The sequence below is a fragment of the Strix aluco genome, chromosome 2 (genome assembly GCF_031877795.1).
Source record: "Strix aluco isolate bStrAlu1 chromosome 2, bStrAlu1.hap1, whole genome shotgun sequence".
NCBI lineage: Eukaryota > Metazoa > Chordata > Aves > Strigiformes > Strigidae > Strix > Strix aluco.
The window spans coordinates 12,028,935-12,049,740 of record NC_133932.1 but is presented as its reverse complement, the minus strand read 5'-3'; the positions used below and the strand labels follow the sequence as shown (position 1 = coordinate 12,049,740).

Genomic DNA, 20,806 nt, shown 5'->3' with positions numbered 1-20,806 from the left:
TGTACAACTGCCCCCCCAAAGCAAGCACCACACAGCACTTCTGCCTTGGCCTCTGCTCTGGGACAAGTGTTTGAGCAGGGGTTGTGGCTCGGAAGTTGTGCTCCAGTGTCATCCTCCTGGCTGAAGGATGAGCTGTACAGCTGCCTCCTGGCCTCGGAACGGGTGGCACCCTGTGCCTTTCCCCGGGCTGTTAGAGCAACTTTCAGGCAGCATCAGTGTTGCAGAAAGCCCGATTACCTTTTGTGGTTCATCCTGATTCCTAGAGGAAATGCTGGGAGCTTTTTAGCGTGTTAACTCTTCTATGAGCCCATGTGAGTAACCAAGCAAAGTGGGGAGTATATAATTAAATAAAAACAGGGGTTTCAAAAGGCTGAGTGCTGAAGGGGTAATGTGGCCGACCACTGAACAACTGCTGCTCAACAGGGACACAGCTACAGCTGCGAAAGTGCTGTGTGGGTGATATTTCCTGTGGCTTGTTTCCACTGGAGCTAGAACCACATCGTTCCTGGCTGTTAGAGGAAGAGCTGTGAATTTGTACAGCACTGGCACTGTGTGTGTGTTTAATACAGTAACACTGAGGAGCTAGTCTTACAGCTGCTGCTGCTGCCAATGCAGCAGGAACCCAGCACCTCCCAAGCAATTCTTTACCGTGAGCCATTCTCCTGCAGAGGCGTTCCAGCTAGGCCCCGGGTCCCACCGTTGCCACCCTCAGGCACAGGACCGTTGGGGAATGTGCTTACAAGTCTCGTGAGGCTTTGAACAGACCTTCCAGAAAGTAACAGTCTGTCTTGCACCCCTATGACAAGTTTTGTCCCGAGGGCGGTATTTCTTGGCTCAGGTAAAGTGCCCTGCCTTACAGATGGTAATGTCAGTGTTAACTTACTCAGTGCTTTTAGATGTGTAGCAGCCCAAGCTCTTCTTGCCTGGCCTTAGATTTCACATGTGAACAGGACCATGTTAAACAAGCACCTGAGTAACAAAAATAAAGCACAGCCTAAGATACGCACTAGTTTTTCAATCACTCTACACTACACTGCTCTATTCAGTGCCTGCAATTCTATATAGTGGAGGTTGGTGCATGTATGAATATGAAAGGCTACCACAGCTACACTTCTTTCACAAAAGCAAAGGCAGAATTATGATTTTATAACAAGATACAGAGCATCAGCTTTATATGCAACTACTATGCCTACAAATTATGGAAAGCTGCAGGAGAGGAGAGATAATTATGTTTTTATTATGACTTGCATCACCTTAAATTAATAAGCTTGTACTGCAAGGAAAACATAAACAGAGGCTTACGACATCAGGTTTCAGCAGAGTTCCTGCTACAGAACCACAAACACTTTTATTTGTGCATCTGTCTCATCGGGATATCCAATCCCAAACTTAAGAACTAATCACAAGATTAGCAAAGCTTTCTAAGATCTCACTATATGCCACTGAATGAAAAAGCACACGGTCTGATTGCTCGCTGTGACAGCCCCTGCCACGCTCACCCACTCTGCCTCGCTTAAAGGGTAGCTGCCATAGACATACCTATACCGCAAAGTAGGGTTTACAGGTTTGCTTCAGTAACTAAATCTTGCTTGGACCTTTAAGTGTAATTTCATGAACAGAAATTTAGCACACTCTATACAGCGCTCGAGTGTAACAGTTCATGTTTCATGCTTTTAATTCTATGGGTAACTATGCATCTGCCCTGAGGCAACAGCTCCAGATCATTAACACAAGCAGCTTTCCTAAGTAAGCACTAAACAGTTTTTAAGATGCCAATATATCAAAATCAGAACACAGTAGGAGATCCCTTCATTAATAGAAGAAATAAGGAAGGTGTTAATAGGATAAAGTAAAAAAAACAAATTAATTGTCCGATTTTTACGGTGTTCTTGTGTCTGTTGGCAGAGGAACTAGATAAATTATGGCGATTTTAGAATGTAACCTTCCCTTCTGTAGCTTAAGGGCAGAACTACTCAGCATTCCTCAATTTGTAATTTTATAATGTATTCAAAAAAACTCAACCTCTTTTTGCAGAACACCTTTTAAGGCTACTAACTACACAGATACAAAGTCTTCTTGAAATTTTGTTGCTTCTGCAAGCATTTATCTTCTTATTTTACAGCAGCCTAGAAAGAGTTCCAGTTACACCTGTGATTTCCAGTAGCTTACAACCTCTTCAGGAAGCAGAAGCTGCCATTCTCTCAAAAGCTGCCTTTTCCTCCAAGTCTCCCCACACAGAAATCTTTGGCAAAGCCACCCCAAGCACACAGGACTCGGCCCAGTCGGTGGGTTCTGACAAGGAGGTGCTCCATGGATCAGGCAGATGCAGAGATCAAGCACAACTTGCCTGCCGCCACCGTGGAGACGCTGGGACACAATAGTTACGATTTGTCAGTTGGCTGAATACTCTAACTGGGTTATCCATGACACAGGAGTAAACCCGTGAAATTAAAATAGCATCCATCGGATTACTTTACAGATGGGCTGGTTGCGTACTTCTTTCTGCTGACGAAACACAGGCTGACAACATGGACAGGGCACCTCCTGTGCTTTTAAAGGGATGAAATTCGGTGTGTAAGGGGCTACATCCGGGATTGCCCGAAACACCGTCACTGGTAGCTGACTGCACTGGTTTTTTGCTTCGTTTGTTTTTAAATTATTATTATTTTAACATAGGTAGCATTAGATGAGTTGGATCCATTCACAACCCAGCAGGCTGAAAAGCGGCCTAGCTGAGGGTAGCACAGAGAAGGTTACTGGGTAACTACTTACATCTTCACCTAACGTCTTGAGTGTTTTGCAACCTGCTCAGGTGCTCAGTAAAGCTTTACTGCTAAGCAAGCGTAAGCCTTCTGAGATAAAACTGCTCAAGTTACGCTGACAGACATTTCAACCATGGATAGGTAGGTATACACACCTTGCTACACTAAGCACCTAAAGCTCTCAGCATATCTCCAGGAAACACTTAAGATAGATCAGGTAGTTTACCAGGAGTTTAAGATTCCTGAATATTCCTAGAAAAAGAACAAAAAAAGTATCACACGCAACTACCCCCCCCTCCCCCCAACTATCTTCAGGCGCAGACCATGATTATTGTAACAAAAGCCTAGAATTACAAGTTCTAGCTAACATTTGCCTTGACGATACTCTCCAGGTCAGATCTTTCCTGCAAGCGTCAGACATTAAACACCAGCAGATGACCTTGTAGCTACAAGATCAAGCTTGTCAGGCGCTCAGTCCTGAGTGGATTTAGGCCACCCTGATCGATTTTCTTCCGTGAAACAGTGAGAAGGAGCAGAACTCATACACTGAGGGAGGCAGGATCTCTGTTCACCTTCACCCAAGACCCAGAAGCTGCTGCAGTCTCTCACAAGGTCTAGGATTACATTTATTGACTATGGGAGTATGATAAACGGAACTTTTGCTCTCCCACTTGCATGGAAGGTATTGCCTAGTGTGACTGCTGTTCTGCCTAGTGATTTCCTGAAGGATTTTGAAGTACCAGGAAATTCTGTTGAAATGAAGGTCTACTTCAGCCACAGATGTGGAAGACAGAGGTGGTGACAGCTTAGCAAAAAAAGCATAGGTCTCAAAGTCATCCTCTTATTCAAAGTTCCCATTCACTTTTTTCGTAATACAAGTGACCAAGACAGTATCGAGTAACTACTAAGGAGCAAGATAAAATAGTTATTCACTGTGAATCACCACTATCTTAAAGGGATTTATTTTGACAAACATAACCACGTGTGATAAAAGTAAGTGAAAAGTAAATGCTTCATTTTGCCTTGCCTAGCTCCAGTAATGCCCAAACCAGTTTTGAAAGTCCTGAAAGTCAGTTTTGAAGTGTGTTGTTTTAAATAAACCAAAGAATTCTGCTATGGAAAAAAAATAAGGTATACGTTTTTATGTTATGTTTATAACAAGGCTTTTAAAGAAAATAGTTACAGGTATTCAACTGCATCAGACTTCAAAAGAAGAAAGATTACACATACAATACAAAAATACAAAAAAATATTTTTTAGAACTTACAAACTCAAAAGTCTAAGTGGTCAGAGCTTTCCTAAAATAATAAAAATAAAAATACACGTCAAGATGCACTTTCCTTTCTGCACTTGCAGGTTCAACTTTAACATGAAGAAAGGTTTCAGAAGCAGGATGAAAACAATTAATGTATTGAATTCTATGATCAGTTCCAGGCTGAAATTAATTTAGTGGTCGACACTATCAGGTATTTGAGTTTAAAAAGAGTGGTATGTTTGTTTGGGGAGGGGGGTCAGGGGCGGGGGTGGAGTTGCTGTTGACAACTTTCTGTTTAACCAGTTCTGATAGTAAAAGGTTTTAAAAATAAGCAATCTAAATTAGACTGAAATTTAGACAGTCATTACTAGGTTTGAAATCCTACAGCACTGTTCCGCAGCAAGAAAGCTCGGAAATTAAACTGACCACATAGTTTAATTAGTTCAACAATGACATTGTTGAAAATTACTGCAAAAGGCAGACAGGTAGGAAAAGGTCAAGTTTAATTCTGAACTTGACACTTGTTCAAACCATTAGGACTGCAAATACAGCATTCTTTAACCTGATAGCATCCACTGAGGTCACAGGCATCAAGGCATTTTGTTTTAAATGGCAAGACAGGGAAAGTGCATCTTGGATTTTTCATACTTAAGCAGTGAGTTACTGATTTTTGGTGTGGCTTTTATTCCTTCTAGGCATAGTAAAGAAAAATCTTTCAACCAAATGTGAAGCTTAATGTACATTAGCTTGTCTTCTTGGTGGTGGCTTTTGGGTACTGCAAGGAAATGCTAACAAGCACTACTCAAGGCTAATGATTTAAGAGGAGCACACTGAAAATACTGATTTACCTTTGTAGTGAATATTCTTTACAGACTGTATCTAATATACAGACAAGGCCCATTCCCTTAGGATGAAACAGGCCACAGAAGGTTACACATCCTACATGAAGTTTTGAACAAAATTAGAGCTAAGTTACCAGAGCCACTCAGAGCAACATAATGCCTAGTTTGCAGAGACTTAACAAAAGGAGACTGCAGGGAGAAAAAAAATCCAGATTCTTATTATTTCCTGCATAAGTTGATATTCGAAGTAATAGTCCAGAAACACTTCTAGCACAAGACAATGCTCACTCTCTTTAGCAGTATTCCTAGGAGTCAACTGTTTCTCCTGTTATGAAGAGGGAGCCAGAAGTGAGAATGCGAGAGCATTCAATGTTAACCTCATTAAAGAGACAGTAACCTTTTTCATCCACCTTAATTAACCACTGACCAAAAAAAAAAAAAATCTTAAAAAGGTACCACTCCAATTTCTTTATTATCTGTAACCTTTTGAAACTAATCACATGGAACTACAAAATTAGCAAATGCCTTGAAATCTGTATATAAAACATAAATTACCTCTAATTTCAAACTCAGTTATTAGTGTACCACTCAAAATCTTAAAAAAGTGGCTCCAAAGATAGTCTTATACCATTCTTAAAAAAGGAAACTGTTCCTTTAACGTTACACCCTCCCCTCCCCCCAAACACCCAACTCTCAATCCACATCATTTAGTTATTTTCTTGGTCATGGACATTTCCAAGATGAGATTTTATATTTCGTTCCCATAGCTTCTGGTTGTCAGAAAAACCATGCTTTCCTTTATTGAAGGAATTTGGTCCTGCTGAGGTTGGTGTATCCCTGTGAAAAGTAAAACAAGATCAGTTGAGACAGTCAGCTCAGCTACAGCAGTTTGTGCAAAATGACACTGAAATCACCAATTTCAAGTCCAACCTGCCACCAGAAACTATCACACATTTCTTTCTGTTACATCAGGAGTCCTCACTATTAGCAACTGTAACTTGGCCACAGAACTGATCTCTCAGTAGCATGTCAAGACAGAGCAATGAGATGGGGCAGCAGAGGAGGGGGGAGTGGCAGTCACTGCTGCCAGCTGTCAAGAATTAGTTGCAAGGGCTACAAAACTGAGGATCCAAATTTGCTATTGGAGAAAAAACGCCACTAAACAGTGGTGAGCCTCCAGAGGACTGACTTTAAGAGTGCTTTATCATGATAAACATCTTTAAAATATACATGCTCAAAATTCATCCCTAACTTAAGTGTAGCCTCCTCTGAAAATGTCCCTATCAGCCTTGTGCTGTCTCAAATTTGTGGCAAGCAGAAGAATTATATATGTTTGTTTCAAAAGCAAACAAGTGATTCTTTGACTCTGAAAGAGATGATTCTTATCTTCCCCCTGCATGGGAGTTTAAAAATCTGACATGACTACCCTATTTCAGGGCAACTTATAAAATGGAGATCTAGACAGATACAAAGTTTAGAAGCAAGCAGGAACTCCCACCTATTACCTTTGGAGGAAGAAAACTAGGTTCTATTTAATGTAGAATCAATTTCTTCCTTAGAAAGAATGCAAATAAAATTCAAAGTGCAAATATAAATTTATTACTTTTAACCTACAGCTGAAACATTTGAAAATATCTGTATTAAAATTTTCATGTTTCTGGAGAAAAACTTCCTGAACATATTCTATCTTCCTATATTTCTAAACCACCTGCAAGACGTGACCTGTGCTGGAGGAGGTATTCTCACACACTCACCCTTCTCCAAACCACAGTTAAGAGCTGACCTACCTTCCAATGTTCTTCATGCGCATCTTGGCTTCTGGAGGCATTTCTTCTGGTTCACTCTACAGAGAGAAAGGAGGTTAGAGTGTGGCCGGGTACCACCTTTTGAACATTTCAAATGCCTGACAAGATAAAGTACAGACTACAGCCCTACAGGAAAGCAAAGTGACTTAGGACAAAACAGAGGTTCTACAAGGTTACTGAAAGAAATATGAAGCCCTTTGTTCACCTCTGTCTAAGAAGGAGCATGACAATAAAATATTTATCAAACCAGAGAAAGCCCAACTTTTCTTCGTCTCCCCTTTATCAAGCTCAGAGAAAGCAACCATTAGTTCAAATTACGTTGTGCATCTCATTTTCAGGGAAAAGTTATCAACGCTTTCATGATTTCTTGAACCAACACCGAGCTAAAGTTATACATTCTAAAACAAACACAAGGGATGTTGCTAGGTTGAAAATCCCCGACATTTATTTGAAGAACCTTAAATGACCCACTCCCTCTGCCTAACTCTAACCCACACCAACGGTATTTTAACTTGTGTTGATTACTGGCTTATTACTCACATCTTCATCTTCATTGAAAGCTGCTGCTACGGAAAGGGTTTTTGGAGCAAGGGTTGGAACAGGCTCTTTAGGCTTCTGAAAAAGACCAAAAGCACAAGTAAAGTAAGTCCACCAACTCAAAAAACCTACCCTTGGAATTTTAAATATTTTGGTAAAATGAAGTCAAACATCTTCACTGAAATGGGCAATGAGGGGAGAAAAGTGGTTTTGTTTGAATCAAGGAGATGAAGGTTTCTCTCTAATGAAAAAGGAAAATGGCTGCTCATTTGTGTGAGATACACTCTAAAAGGCAAGCCAAGCCCTCTCATATTACAATTCCCCACAAGCAGCTCTTAACTTTCTAGCACACTGCAGGGGTACGCAGCCACTGATGCATGACATGAACAATTAAATCAGAACCTGAATAAATTGTGATATTCAAAATTTTACTATGCCACCCTTTCCATTATTCTTTTGAAGTATTCTTATCCATCAATGCCAGGAAGATAAATATGTTTACTTTCTTGTCTTTTAAAAACTTAACATCCTTCTGGCTTAAAAAAATTACATACTTTTAAACTAGCATCAGTGTGCATCACACAGCCTGATTAATACAGGGCTCTTTTAAAAAGTGTTATTTTCATTTCCAGTAAATACCTTCCTGTATTTAAAATGTTAAGAAGCTATCAAACTCACAACTGTTACATGTCATACAACAGAGACACAGAAACTAACTTTGAGACCACTAAGAAAGCACTGAGTCATCAGTAACAGTTTGCTGTGACAGTATTACCAATTACCTAAATCATATATGGTGCTTCCTCCATTTTGATTTTATGGGTGATTATTTCATATACACTCATAGTTTTGAAGCTGATACTGCAACAGAGTCCTTATGCAACTGTCTACAGCTATTCCTCACCAATAGCGTGTAATGTATAAATACTGTGACATTTTTTAAAGCATCAGCTCCACAGGAACAGGTAACATACTAAGGGAGTAAAACTGACTAAAAAGAAACAGGATTAAGTTTCAGCACTGTCCAATGTGGTACACTGCCAGTCACCCACTAAATTCAGTGAGCCAGAAATCTTGAGCCAAATTTAGTGCCACTGTATGTATCTTTCTGCATGAGAAATCAGAACTTGCTAGTGGCTCAGAGAAGGCAGCTTTTTCCAAAGTCTGAGCTGACCTGATGGCTTTATACCCTAGAACGCTGTCAGCCCACATCTCCCTCCCATCTCAAAATAACAGAGCCCCCTCTTCATCTTTTGCAGGATCCATAAAATGCTGGCATTGCAGGTGCAAGCCTTTCATGCTTACAGTTTGAATTTAATTCAGACAAGGACTTATAATGTATCCATCACAGTGGTACGGGGGAAGTGTAAATGAACCGTATTAACCAGAGAGGCAGCATCTGGCTTGTCCTTGCCCAAGCTACTAGAGGATTAGTTCGTTAGTAAGGAGAGGCGTCAGACTCACATCTGAACGAGCACAAGGATACCTTGTACTGGACGATAAGGGGATCAGAATTCTTAGAAACCTATGGAACGAAGCCTCCCCTCTTGCATACAGTATAAATGAATCATACTGACCTTGCAAAGAACAGGCAAAGTCATGGAAAATAAACTATACTTCCTCATGCTAAAATAAGATCTTTGGAGTGGAAGACGACCTATTAAGCCACCTAGGAGAGCTCTTGCTTTCTTGTAGCTTTAAGCGTTCCATGCAATGAAGCTCCCAGCACTCATTTCAAAGTAACCCGAACAGTTTAACAAGTCTGCTCATTTCCCCCAGGAAATTATTCCAGACTTATCAAATCTCACTACAAAATTATTCTGTATGTTCAAAGATCTACAGTTCATTTCAATCAAGTCTTATGTTTCCTGGGACAACCGACCCGATGATTAATCACCTTGAAGTACTTACACATGCACGACTAGCTGGCCCTGCAATGCTTTCTTAAACTTTATTCGAGTTACCCTCATGTAATTCAAGGCTTTCCTTCTGCAAGGAAGCCTCCCCAAAATACTTCCCCCTTTGCCTCACTTTCCCTAAAATTAAAAGCCCTCAGACAACTTACATTTGCTCCTAGTTTGATGGATATTGCAGATGCCTTCTTTGCTGTCTGACTGCCTATGGAAAATCCAAACTTGGACATTTTGGCAGGAGCAGGCTTTGCGGTGAAGTCTTCAGCTTCTTCATTAGCTGCTCGTTTCTCTGCGCTGCGACTCGAACTTTCTCCTCCATTACTGGAAGAAACAGTCTTAGTTTTCACAGGTTTTTCTGCCTCTTCTTCAGGTCCTGGTGAAGTCGAAACAACTTACCAAGATGAGCTATTTTTACTGAGCAGATTGATGGGAGCAGCAACCTCAAAAAGCATTATACTTTGGGTGCAATAGGTAAGGTGTTTTTAGTGACAGCAGTTTCCACCAACGTACATTTAGTGGACAGCAAAACACAAGAGGAGAAGAAACTGCAAGCACTCCACTACTTGTAAAGAACTTCTTGTATACGAGCCAGGAAAACAATCTTGAAGCACCATCTCTTTATTTAGTATGGAAGTCAAAGTTCATGTAGTAAATTAAATGTAGATGACTAAATCTTTTTAGGGTTTAAGTTGCCATAGATAAGCTTTCATAACTGGAATCCCAATTCCAAATCTAGAGTAGATAACCTAAGTCCGCATCTCATCTGTAATAAATCTGCCAAGCTCTGCTTGAGGAAGGAATCAGCACTAGAAAAACATATATATAGATTTCACCTTTTCTGGTTTTGTATAAAGTCATGGAAAACATAGCAGCTGAACAATGATCCACAGAGAAAAAAAACACTCAAAATCACATTTTCATTCCTACAGACTCGGCTTCTTCAGCTACACCAAGAGACAAAACTGTCCTTGGAAAACTCATACTGAACATAGTAAATGCTTCAGCAAAAATACATTTCTCTGCTGCTGCAATAAGATAATCACTGCAGTAGCAGAAGGAAAAAAAAAAAAAAAATGCATTGGTGAATGGACAGGGAAGTACTCATACTATCAGTCTAAGAAAAACTGGAGCTAGCACCAGTTCCTCATTATATCGAGTGGAGAAAAGGCCCCTCCATGCACAGCATATTCAGACCATCAGGGAAGAAAGCTCTTCGCACTGCTCTCCAACAGCAAAAAGCTATTAAGTAAGATAGAGCAATGGGAGAGAAGCCAGTCTGGACAGGGGGTCAACAAGACTGTAGCTCTGAGAAAGAGGAAGCAAACAACATCAGGAAAAAGAAAAACTAGGGACACTGTCTATATATTTTTTTCTGCTATTTCCCAAATGTTAAGCAGCAGAATATACCCTTTCTACCTCACTCTTCTAGCTATCAAGGTGATAAGTAATTGGAACAAAAATGGATTATTCACCTTTGGAAACATGGCAGATCACCAAAAAAAAAAAAAGCAGTAACTGTAATCAATTTCACTCTATTAAAAAATGCTACTAATCTGTACCACAAGAAATTTGATGCAGAAAGTATAGATATAAAAGTGAAAAACAAAGGAGGAAAGAGAAACAAGCAAAATTTACACAAGTGACCTTGGGCACTGGCTGTTGTCTTAGCACAGTTTCCCAGACAGCAGTCTTCAAGGCTACGAGAAACTCTTTACAGCTAGTCCATGAAATCACATTAAACAGAATATTCAATTACAAGTCCAGTCTAGGTACACTAGAGACTGTAAGGTGATTCAAGGGTAGGTAGAAGATTCATTAGCCTTAAAAGTACTGGAACCATGGGCCTAAAAGTCTTCTTTTTCTTAAGACACAAAATCCACAGCAGCCCAAATCTCAGCGCACATCGGAGCAGTCCAGGTTCCTAAGCTAATGCTAGCTTGAAGCTAATTACACTACAGCTTACTTCTTTGACTGCGAATTCTAGAATATTGCTAAGCACAAGATAAAGCCTAACAAAGTTTAACCACATCTCTTTTCTCACCAAAATATTAAATAGCTTCTCTCTCAAAATTAGCTCCTATCACCACTGTATTCTGAATGTTACTTCTGCTAGGCTCCACTTAGGATGAACTATAGACTGCTGAAAGAAATGCTCTTACTTGCTGAAGGAGCAATAAAGGGCATAGGACGATTAGGGTAGGTGGGGAGGGAACCATTGTGCTGTTCTGTTTCTGCAGGAAACAGAAATGCAGACATATATTATCCATTAGACAGGTCTTTCCCATCTCCCATGCATATATATTTTTCAAGACATTAAGGCTTCTTTATTACTTCCTAGAGGTGTCGAGGAGGTCACACTTCACCTACAGAAAGCATCAGTACTATTTCAAAAACGAGTCTGACCAGTGCTCTTTTCATGGATCACAGTAACAACAAGCTGTCCTACCTCACAGTTGAGTTTTCCTTATGAGTCTCAACAGCTGTGTAAGTGGACAACTTCCACTACCTAGGTGGTTTAAGTGACAAGACTAACAGTGCTAGTTGCGCAGCATTTCAGGATCTCCTGCCCCTGGAAGCATGACCATTGGTGGTGGTGGGAACAAACCAGTCACAGCTAAGTTAACTTTAAGGTACATCCCACTGATCTTGGCAAAAGCTAAAGACTCTAAAGTGCTTTTAAAAATCATCAGGGAGTGACTATCCTTCCTTAGGGCCAGTGTACCATAATCCATTAAAATCATGTTCCAGTGCACCAAAGAGTACACAAGACAGCATGGATAACGGACATACTGATGCTGTCCAGTTACTGTGTTACTAATACAAAAAAAAAAACCAAAACAAAACAACCAAACCTAAAAACCACACAAACCAGAGAAACGAGAGTCAAAGAACTACCTAAAATCAAGTATTACTGTTCATATTTTAGTGATTATCAGAAATAACAATCACTACTATAATTGGTTTACAAGCTTAATTTAATTTTTCAATAGATCAGAGAAATGCCTTCTTCCTATAGACATACTTAAACAAAAAAAAAAAAAGCAGGAAAGAAAAGCTTTATCCTTGCAAAAACTGTCTTCTGAATTTTAAGTCAGGGGAAGAAAGCAGGAAAGAAACACATGACAAAAAATTTTTGAAGAACTGATAGTAAGTAGTACAGAAGTGACAGGAATGTCCAGTATTAATATAAATACTATAAAACCAAACAAAAAACTTGCAGATTGCTACCAAGCAAAAAAAACAGGATGCTTAAAACGGCAGATAAAGGATATTCACAGTACCCATTTTTAAAAGGTACCACAGCTGTTAAAAGCTAATCTTTAAGGAGTTGTCTTCATCCTTGCCAGCAGCAATGGTCAAATTTCTCTCTGTACACGGCAGAAGCACTCCATGTATTTTTTACAAAGAGAGAAATAACGCAGTTACACGGACAAGGAGAAGCTGTTAGACTGTTTTAAAACGCTCCTGTAAGGCTGAGGCTAATCCTCAGGCGTGAGGTCAGAGGGCCCAGACCGCGGCCTCTCCGCCAGCGCAGCCCCCTCAGGCCCAGGCCGCCCCCTCTCCCCGCAGGGCCAGGCACCGCACGGCCCAGGCCGGCCCAGATGGGGGCGACACCCTTGGACCCCCCCCCCACCCCTGGAGGACCGACCCGGGCCCCCTGCCCACCCCGCAGCTACGCGGCGAGAAGCGCTACATGTTCACCTCCTCCGGGCTGCGGCCGCTTCGCCTTCTCCCCCTCAGCTCTGCCGTCCGCCATTTTCCCCCGCCTCCACCTCCCGCGCCGCGCATGCGCGCTGCCCCGCCGCTGCTCTTCCACCCCCCGGCCCTCCCCCCGACCATAGAGAAAGCGCGGGCGGAGGCCAGAGCGGCCGGGCCAGCCCCGCCTCGCCCGGCGCGGGGGGAGTGACGCGAGCGGAAGCTTCGCTCTCGGCGCGGCGGGGAGGGTGGGACAGCCGGGAGCGGTGCCGCGCTGGCGCACGGCCGGCGGGGGAGCGACGAGTGCCGCGGCGCACGCGGCCCCCGCTTCCCTCCCGCAGGGTGGGGGGGGGGGCTGGAGGCTCGACGTCACCCGCCGCTTCCCCCCGACATCACACGCAGGGCCCCCGCCGCCCTGGTGTTGAGAAGCAGCACGTCCACCCGCGGCGCGGGCGGCTGCCGTGCTCACTGGCGCGCCCTCCCCCCTGCTCGCGGTTTAAAAATCCCCTTCCGTCCTGCACCAACGTGAGCTCAAGTGAGCAATGACGTCATTTTTTCCCCTCCCAAAGCGCAAACCAGTTCACCGATCAGAAATGGCTATTTGATGGGAGAAACGGCGAACAGGAGGCACGCTCCGGCAGCGCGCAGCTCCCCGTTCTCTTCCTCACAGGAGGAAGAGAGAGGGGCTGTCTGAGCCAGGCGGCCGGTCCTTGCACCCGAGGGCTCAACCGGGGGCTGGAAGGCGCCCTCGGCGCCCCCGAAGCACCGCCCCAGGGTGCAGCTTGGCCGACTGCCCAGCCACGCGCTGCCGAAAGGAACGGGTCTTTCTCCAAGCCAGGGTTTCCCCACGCGTACCCCCGTGCTTCACGGGCAGTATTCAGGTAGCGTGTCTACTCCTTCCAACCCCTCCTCGCAGCGACATGTAAGAGGCAAGACAGGGAGAGCATCACCACCAACCCCTGGTGTGTTTGAAGTCTACTCTTCAAAAATTACACGCCCCGCTCCTAGTTTTTGAATTTTCAGAACAAAGCTCCCCCATTTACCACCACTCACTTGAAGCATCAGGGTAGTCAACTAGACTAAATCAAAAAGATTTAACCACCCATAAAGAGATCCCTCCTCATCCTACAGACAGCAGGAAGAACTGTATTTAGCAACATGCCCCTTGTAGCTCTGCAGCCAGGACACAGACTTTCCCAGAGAGGCCAGTCAATACATTTTCAGCTGTCAGAAATATTAAAAGGCTCCCTGCCCCTCTAAGTATTTACTAATAGGAATGTTTATCATCTCAAAAGTTCCAGCACTTTGGGAAATCTACATTACGCAGGCCTCAAGGATAAAAATCAGGGTCAAGAAATTTGGCTTATTCCTCTCAAATAGGGTCCTGATGTTGTTCCAGATATAGAACACTAACAAACAAATTGGGCAACCCCCCAAACCCATGCTAGGTTTTGACCATTTGTTTTTAGTTCAGCTATCAGAAGCCAATTCATCTACACACCAAAAGAGGATTTAGGAAGTGACAGGGAAATATCTTTTATTTCATCTTGGCTCACCTTTCAGAACAAGAGTGTGGGTGGCGTCCATCCATTGCAAACCCAAAGCACTGAGGCGTTCTCTGAAGAACAACCTTCACGTTCAGTTGCAGTCACCCTTGTCCCAGCATGGTTCAACTGAACAGATGGATATTTGTTGTACAGAGTAATTTTTTTAGAACAGATTATCTCATTTCTCATACACAATTTCAATAATGTGTGAATAATTTTAAACAGCTGGAATACTAAAGTAATTGAAAAAAAAATCCCTAACAACAGTACTTTCAAATTTAACCAACAAAGACAGGTTAGAGATAAAAAGCTGAACATATCTGCAGAAGTCCCAAGAAACCGGAGCATTAAAAAAAATCATTCTTGTTCCCACCACTCTACTTTCGTGTTAGCTTCTTAGAGTAGTTCTTGGCAAATTGCTTTTGTAATTCTTCATGTCTCTTTCCAAGTTTAAGCATGTTGACCAGGCTTAAGGTTTTTTTCAGTTCATGTACAGGCTTGCTTACAAAGCCACAATATTTCCTTTTTGGAACAAATTCCAGAGCCTTCCTCCAGTCTCCAGTATCTTTCAAGGTTAATAAAATATGCATCATTTGATCCAGTGTGAGATTTTTGGCACCAATATTCCAAAGCAAGTACTTCTCCAGTGGAAGGGCTGCAGTCTCCAGCCCCAGTCGCTTTGCCCGTGCTAAAGAGACTCCTGTTTTTATGCTCTTGTCAACTATTGACCCGACAATATAGATTTTATCATGATCAAATGTTTTCATAACTTTGGGAGAATCAGCAGTCAGATAGATAAGCTTATCCTTTGGAAAGACTTCTGTGTAGCACTGGTCTGTCACAGTGATAAGCAATTTGCCCCATGCCTCTCTATAATGCTTGATAAATTCCTTATGATAGAGGCTGTCTTCTTTGAAGTTACAGAAGTGGATGTGGAACGGATCCGCAGATCTTCGATTGCAGCCTTCGCTGAATACCATCTGTCTCACTGCATTTGCCACTTCTCGGGCGGACATATCTTTTTCATAAGACATGTCAAACACTAGAGGTTGGCCAAAGATCATAGACTGAGCAGCCCTCCAACTGTATGCTCTATCCATACAGCTGGCCCACAAACATATGAATGAATTCCTTTTGGTCTCATCAGCTTCTGAAGCTTGCTCTTTTGTTTCCAGCCTCCTTTCCCTTTTCTCATCCATCTTTCTTTTGTCATTTTTCTTGTAAAGTTCTCTGACATGTAAAAATTTTAAATACTTCTTTTGGGCTGACTTGGAAGAACATTCCATAAAGGTTTTTAGCTGTTCTTCGGTGATATTTTCTGGAACCAATCTGCCAGCTAGTCTCCACATCTCCACAGTCTCACGTGCAGCAGCCAAAGTGGAAAGCTCCTTATGCTCAGAGACCGTCTCACCGACGACTTCTGGCAACCCAGACTTCATTACTTTCTTCCATGCATCTAAATCTAGTTTTTCTTTGGGATTGCATGAATTGTCCTGCTTCAGGCAAAGTGATAAACTCAGAGTTCTACTGAGTGGAAGCAAATCCTTTTTCATCCCATGTTGTGCAGCAAACGGAAGGACAGGACTTCTTAAAATTTTTTTCAGAAACATATTAGCAGACTGCATACTTAGGCATGTGCTGTGTTCAAACACTTATCTGCAAAACACCAATAAAAGGGGAAAAAATTGTCAGAAATCATAAAGAAAACACACACAGACTTTCATCCTTAGTAACATGCACAGACAATAACTTACCTCTTGGAGAATACTAGAAATTCCTACCTCCACTATTACTTTTCTACTATTTTCTACACAAAAACAGCGTATGTGGCACTGCTGTGAACACACATGGTTAGCTCTGCTCCTTAGAACAGCTTTACTTATTGTAATCCAAAATACGGTCAAAAAACCTTTAAATATTGAGATCCATTTCAATTATCTGTATCATATGAGAAGTAACCTCCACAACCAAAATATGTGAAATGCTTATTTCCGGAGGCGCCTACCTAATTTACCCACACTGTGAAAATGGACAAGATGCTTCATCTTGTAACATTTTCTGGAACAACTCTGTATCATGGAAAATCACATTTTTGCTTTTACCATTATATTTGGGACAGCTCTATTTGCAAACGTTAGTACTAAAGTTTTTCCTCTTCTGTGCATTTCCACACTGCAGGTCACTGGAACTACTGAACCAATGCCACAGTTTCACTAAGCCAACACTACTGCCACTGAAGGCACTCCTACATCCCCTGAGCCCCTTGTTCCTGGCTCCCTCAGCAGTGCAAGCACTCGCATGGCTGCACTATGAGCCAAATCAGAGACCTGATCTTAGGGACAGCTAACCAGAAGGTGGAAAAAGGAGAAAAAGCTAGTTATCAAACCCACCCTAATGAGTTTCCACGCCTGATTCACCAGACACCTAGAAAGAAGAGATGGAAGAATAAACAACTAGTATAGAAAAAGACAATCTTTTCTCTTTCTGGCAAATTGCCTGTGGAGCTGATGGCACATAAAGCTGAGGACATGAAACCCACAGTCCCATTAATTTCATACACATTTGTATTTAAATGTAAAACGTCTGCAGAAAGAAAACCATCAAAGACTGTTTAATGTTTTCCCTGTGCTATGCAAACTTACTTAAGTAAAATCAGTGAAGTTTCACTGTCTGAGAAAACATGATTCAGCCCAAACATAAAAATTAGCTCCAAATTTTGAAAGCAAAATTCACAATCTCCCTAATAACTTACCACTTGAAAATAATTTGATATACAGAACAAGTTAAATCTAATTTTTGGGTGTTATATATACCTGCCCAGATAAAAAGCCACAGAAAGAGTAGCATATTATTAGGAAATATCATATAAACTGGCATGCATTTTACAATATGTAATTGGTCAAATTGCTGACCTTTCAATTTTGGCTGTTATTAAGATAAAACAACCAACCTTATAATGAGAAGTTAAGAGAAAATGAGTGTTAGAATAGAGGTGTTCATAATTTTACAGTAAGCGCATTAAGCATTAAACATACTTGCAAAGGTAATAATCAAAAGAGTATGTTGTCCAGCTTGGAAAAATCAAGGGATCAGTTCCTCTGTTAACTTACATTACTGGAGCTCCAATTAAGTCAATAGTTAGAAGGCAGATTGACACAATCTGAATACTTGATGACAGCTTTTGATAAAAACCAAGTTACCTTTCAGTGCACACCACCACATCATTACTGCAAGAATTACTCTAAATCTCTTTGAACAACCTAGATTTGTAGGACTGAAAGTATTTTTCTGATACTTTTTTTTTTTTTTTGGCCTGACTTCACTGTAACTCATCCCTGGAAGAGAAAGGCCCTTCACAGATACTACAGAGAGTGAATAACCGGCCTTACCTCGCCAGCACAGATGCCAACGCCGGCTGCCGGCAGGCCGGAGCCCGGCGCAGAGGCGGCGCGGGGAGGGCGCCCGGCCCGCGCAGTAAGCGGTGGGGCGGCTCCCCCCGAGAGCGCGGCACTCCCCGCTCCTGAACAACTTCTAAACCAGCCCACAACCGAACCGAGCCGCTACAAGCTGGGTAACACCTCGCAGCACCCCGCTGCGCCCCACAGCCCTCGCGGGGACACCGGCGCGGCCCGCTCCCCGCTGCTGCGGCGGGGGAGCGCGGCCTGCGGGACACCGCGCCGCAGGCCCGACCCGCGCCCGCCGCCGAAAGCCCCAAGGCCACCGGCGGGCCGAGGAGGGGAGCACGGCGGGGTACCTCAGGACCCCGCGCCCGCGGGCGAGTCTCTCGCCGTTAGCCCCCGGCGGCGGGAAACCGGGGGCTGGAAAGGCCTCCCCCTCCAGCGGCTGCGCCTGCACCTGCCCGAGCTCTGGCCGCGCTCCAGCTCGCCTAAGCTCGGCTCGGCTCGGCTCGGCTCGGCTCGGCTCCGTCCCGTCCCTCCCCGAGGCCTCTAGGCGCCGACCGCTCCGCCACCTCCAGCTCACCCGAGGCGGAGCGGCTCGCGCATGCGCCCCCGGGCCCGGTCCCCGCGCCTTCCCGCCCGGGCCCGGCGCGCTGCTCCTTGGCTCCCCGGGGCTCCGCACCTGTACCACCAAGGTTCCGGCCCGCTCTTCTCCCCCCACCGCAGGGCGCTGCGGGGTACGGTGAGCCCGCGGGGCAGGCCCGGCCCGGGGCGGCGGTCTGCACCCGGGCCTCGCCGGGAGCCCTCGGGGGGGGCTGTCGGTGGGGCCCTGCCGCTGCCCCTGGTGCGGGGCGAGGCCCTGCGGGACGGGGAAGGACCTGGGCCCGCCGCCATGCTGGGCTGGGGCGTGAGGCAAACGCTGGGGCCCGGGGGGTTTGTCAGCCCGGTGTGGCGGTCGGTGATTTCTCTCTCTTCTTTCAATAGCATGAAGAAATTTCGCTTATTTTTGACGCAGGTTTCTTTTTTTTTTTCTAACCGTCAGGTAGGGATTTTAGTGTAAGTCGTGGTGTGTCGAGATGAGTTTTCTGCTGCCCAAACTGACCTGTAAGAGGGAGGTGGATCAGGCAATAAAAAGCGTGGCAGAGAAGGTTTTGGTTCTGCGGTTTGGAAGAGATAACGATTCTGTTTGTCTGCAGCTCGATGATATTGTAAGAACAATTTTTAATTTTTTTTTTTTTTTAAATGATCTTTGCTAGTATACCTGTTGCATACAAGAGAACGTCATATGTTGCTTTTGGCTAATATGATGTCTTACGAAAATTTTGGTGACAAATGTAAAATGAAATAATACTACATAAACCAGTTTGAATATTCAGCAAATGTTTATGTTATTATAGTGGGTGTACAAAGTGCTTGAAGTAGATAAGACATGACATTCTAGCCCTGCTTAAACTGATAAGACACAGGAGAAATGGGCTTTATAAAGCCTGCCACCCTTTTTCCTCGTGTGCCTCAATCCATTTGTCATCCACCTTTCTCACTCTTTTCAGCTTGCAAAGACAGCTCATGACCTAAGTAAAATGGCAGTCATTTACCTGGTGGATGTGAACAAGGTTCCAGTGTACACCCAGTATTTTGACATCAGTTATATTCCTTCTACTGTATTTTTCTTCAATGGACAACACATGAAGGTTGATTATGGGTATGTCATCCTACCTGGCACTACGTATGATATCTGTAAGAATTATCAGTCTTTCTTTATGTAACTGTGTCTAGGGAAGGTAATGTTTGAAAACTATAATGTTGTTAGCAGCATCTGCATTGAGAACACTGTTGGGAGCAAGGAGGATGTAAAATTAAGAAGTATTTTGAAATATGCTCTGATGCAATAAGTAGGTGTCAGCTGTGAAACATGCCCGACTCTGCAAAATACAGTATAGTTAAAGTCTTAGACATGACACTGCACCTTTTGGGACTTTGGAGGTCACAGCATACTCCTGACTTGGTTATACCATTACCAGTGTGGTTCATTCTTTCAGAATGACCAGATCAGAACCCCTAATACATCTTTTCTTGTCTTTAGGTGGTTCTGCTTTTAACACTTTAATGTTACAATTCCGCCTTTATCTTATGCTTATTTTTAGGTCTCCAGATCATACCAAATTTGTAGGAAGCTTCAAAACAAAGCAAGACTTTATAGATCTGATTGAAGTGATCTATCGTGGAGCAATGCGTGGAAAGCTCATTGTGAGAAGTCCCATTGATCCCAATAACATTCCTAAATACGACCTTCTCTACCAAGGAATTTAATGGGTTGACCTGAGAAAAAGAATTACGGAAATGGCCGATGTTCTAGATCCCTTTTTCTCTTCAAGGATTTTTAGCCACCTCTAACACCATGGGACACCTTCACATGTGGGACAGTTTGAGTGTTTATTTTGAAGGTTCATATTGGTCTCCTTTTGAAGACAGACATTCTGCCATCTCACACTTCTCATCAATAAAGCTACATACTCACGCGTAGAATTCTCACAAGTGACTGTTCTTTGAGTTGCATGCTGACCAGCACCTAGAAAACAGGCAGGCTGTATGCATCCTCAATGACGACATCTCCACTGCAACTTTCTTAAGTGAACTAAGGCACTATATAGTCTATTAATTGTCTATTTAGTACCACTTTTATTCGGATGTAATAACAGTAAACTTATCTTTATTTAAAAAGCTATGCATGCTCTCAGAGGCATTCAACTGACTGTGCCTTTCCAATGGAATCTTACACTTTTACCCATTACTGGATAACAAAATGGGAGCTTTTTCAAAGAGCATTAGAGGTGACTGAAATCTGAAATGGATATAAACACAAAAGGGAAGTTGACTCTCTCTTTTATCTGGTACCCAGTTCAACAAACTTTTTTGACTGAGATGGGAACTGAAGGTGTAGGACAAGGTTTTGTCATCCTTCAGAGCTCTTTTGCAGGCACTGAGCTCTTTTAATTCCCACAGGATTAAACTGAAAATTCAGAATAACCGTTTTGTTTAAAGGTTGTTTGA

The 20,806-nt window shown here is 43.1% G+C and overlaps 3 protein-coding genes across 11 annotated transcripts; 1 reads left to right on the top strand and 2 right to left on the bottom strand.

Moving 5' to 3' along the window:
* Positions 1-3,889: 3,889 nt before the first annotated feature.
* PCNP (PEST proteolytic signal containing nuclear protein) lies at positions 3,890-12,894 on the bottom strand. Its single transcript, XM_074811362.1, has 5 exons — positions 12,817-12,894; positions 9,267-9,487; positions 7,205-7,279; positions 6,647-6,702; positions 3,890-5,696 (listed from the first exon to the last, which is right to left on the bottom strand). Exons 1-5 carry the CDS (start codon positions 12,869-12,871, stop codon positions 5,567-5,569), a joined length of 537 nt encoding a protein of 178 aa, XP_074667463.1. The 5' UTR covers positions 12,872-12,894; the 3' UTR covers positions 3,890-5,566.
* A 1,427-nt stretch (positions 12,895-14,321) lies between these two features.
* TRMT10C (tRNA methyltransferase 10C, mitochondrial RNase P subunit) lies at positions 14,322-18,455 on the bottom strand. 5 transcript variants are annotated; one of them, XM_074811306.1, is made up of 3 exons: positions 18,438-18,455; positions 16,748-16,781; positions 14,322-16,013 (listed from the first exon to the last, which is right to left on the bottom strand). In XM_074811306.1, exon 3 carries the CDS (start codon positions 15,980-15,982, stop codon positions 14,735-14,737), a length of 1,248 nt encoding a protein of 415 aa, XP_074667407.1. In that variant the 5' UTR covers positions 15,983-16,013; positions 16,748-16,781; positions 18,438-18,455; the 3' UTR covers positions 14,322-14,734. The 5 variants fall into 5 exon arrangements, with proteins under 5 accessions (XP_074667407.1, XP_074667399.1, XP_074667383.1 ...); XM_074811298.1 differs by lacking the exon at positions 18,438-18,455 and adding an exon at positions 18,213-18,331; XM_074811282.1 differs by lacking the exon at positions 18,438-18,455 and adding an exon at positions 17,747-17,876.
* Positions 17,831-20,281, top strand: TXNL4B (thioredoxin like 4B). Of its 5 annotated transcripts, none has more exons than XM_074811348.1 (4): positions 17,831-17,928; positions 18,798-18,963; positions 19,306-19,457; positions 19,900-20,281. In XM_074811348.1, the coding sequence occupies exons 2-4, from the start codon at positions 18,832-18,834 to the stop codon at positions 20,063-20,065; spliced, it is 450 nt and encodes a 149-aa protein (XP_074667449.1). In that variant the 5' UTR covers positions 17,831-17,928; positions 18,798-18,831; the 3' UTR covers positions 20,066-20,281. The 5 variants fall into 5 exon arrangements, with proteins under 5 accessions (XP_074667449.1, XP_074667427.1, XP_074667435.1 ...); XM_074811326.1 differs by lacking the exon at positions 17,831-17,928 and adding an exon at positions 18,383-18,492; XM_074811334.1 differs by lacking the exon at positions 17,831-17,928 and adding an exon at positions 18,404-18,497.
* The last annotated feature ends 525 nt before the right edge of the window (positions 20,282-20,806 follow it).